This window comes from Buceros rhinoceros, unplaced genomic scaffold (assembly GCF_000710305.1).
Source record: "Buceros rhinoceros silvestris isolate BGI_N320 unplaced genomic scaffold, ASM71030v1 scaffold36948, whole genome shotgun sequence".
Taxonomy (NCBI): domain Eukaryota; kingdom Metazoa; phylum Chordata; class Aves; order Bucerotiformes; family Bucerotidae; genus Buceros; species Buceros rhinoceros.
Genome location: NW_010428031.1, coordinates 1 through 506, shown reverse-complemented (window position 1 = coordinate 506; position 506 = coordinate 1). Strand labels below are relative to the sequence as shown.

The 506-nt window shown below is 65.0% G+C and overlaps 1 protein-coding gene across 1 annotated transcript; it reads left to right on the top strand.

Moving 5' to 3' along the window:
* Window positions 1-55: 55 nt before the first annotated feature.
* On the top strand, window positions 56-502 carry LOC104498720 (ras-related protein Rab-25; the record flags this gene model as incomplete). The annotated part of the gene is made up of 2 exons (XM_010142137.1): window positions 56-251; window positions 376-502. Coding segments are annotated over 2 exons (323 nt in total), but the record flags the coding sequence as incomplete, so codon positions are not given.
* Window positions 503-506: the final 4 nt, after the last annotated feature.

The window sequence follows — 506 nt, the reverse complement described above, 5'->3', positions numbered from 1 at the left end:
GAGCAGCTCCCTCCCCTCCTCACCAGCTCCAGCGCTTTCTCCCTTCCTTCCGCAGTCGTCCTCATCGGGGAGTCCGGGGTGGGCAAAACCAACCTGCTCTCCCGCTTCACCCGCAACGAGTTCAACCACGACAGTCGCACCACCATCGGCGTGGAGTTCTCCACCCGCACCATCCTGGTGGGAGACGCCATGGTGAAGGCTCAGATCTGGGACACGGCCGGGCTGGAGCGCTACCGCGCCATCACCTCGGCGTAAGGATGGGCCGCCTGGACGCAGGGCGCCTCCTGGTACCCGGGCAGGTATGCCCTCGCGGTTGAGCCCCACGGGTGGGGATGCTGCGAGGGGTGTCTGGGTGATGGTGGGGTTCTCCTGTAGATATTACCGGGGGGCCGTGGGTGCTCTGGTCGTCTTTGACATCACCAAGCACCAGACGTACGACGTGGTGGACCGCTGGCTGAAGGAGCTCTACGACCACGCTGAGGCCAGCATCGTCGTCATGCTGGTGG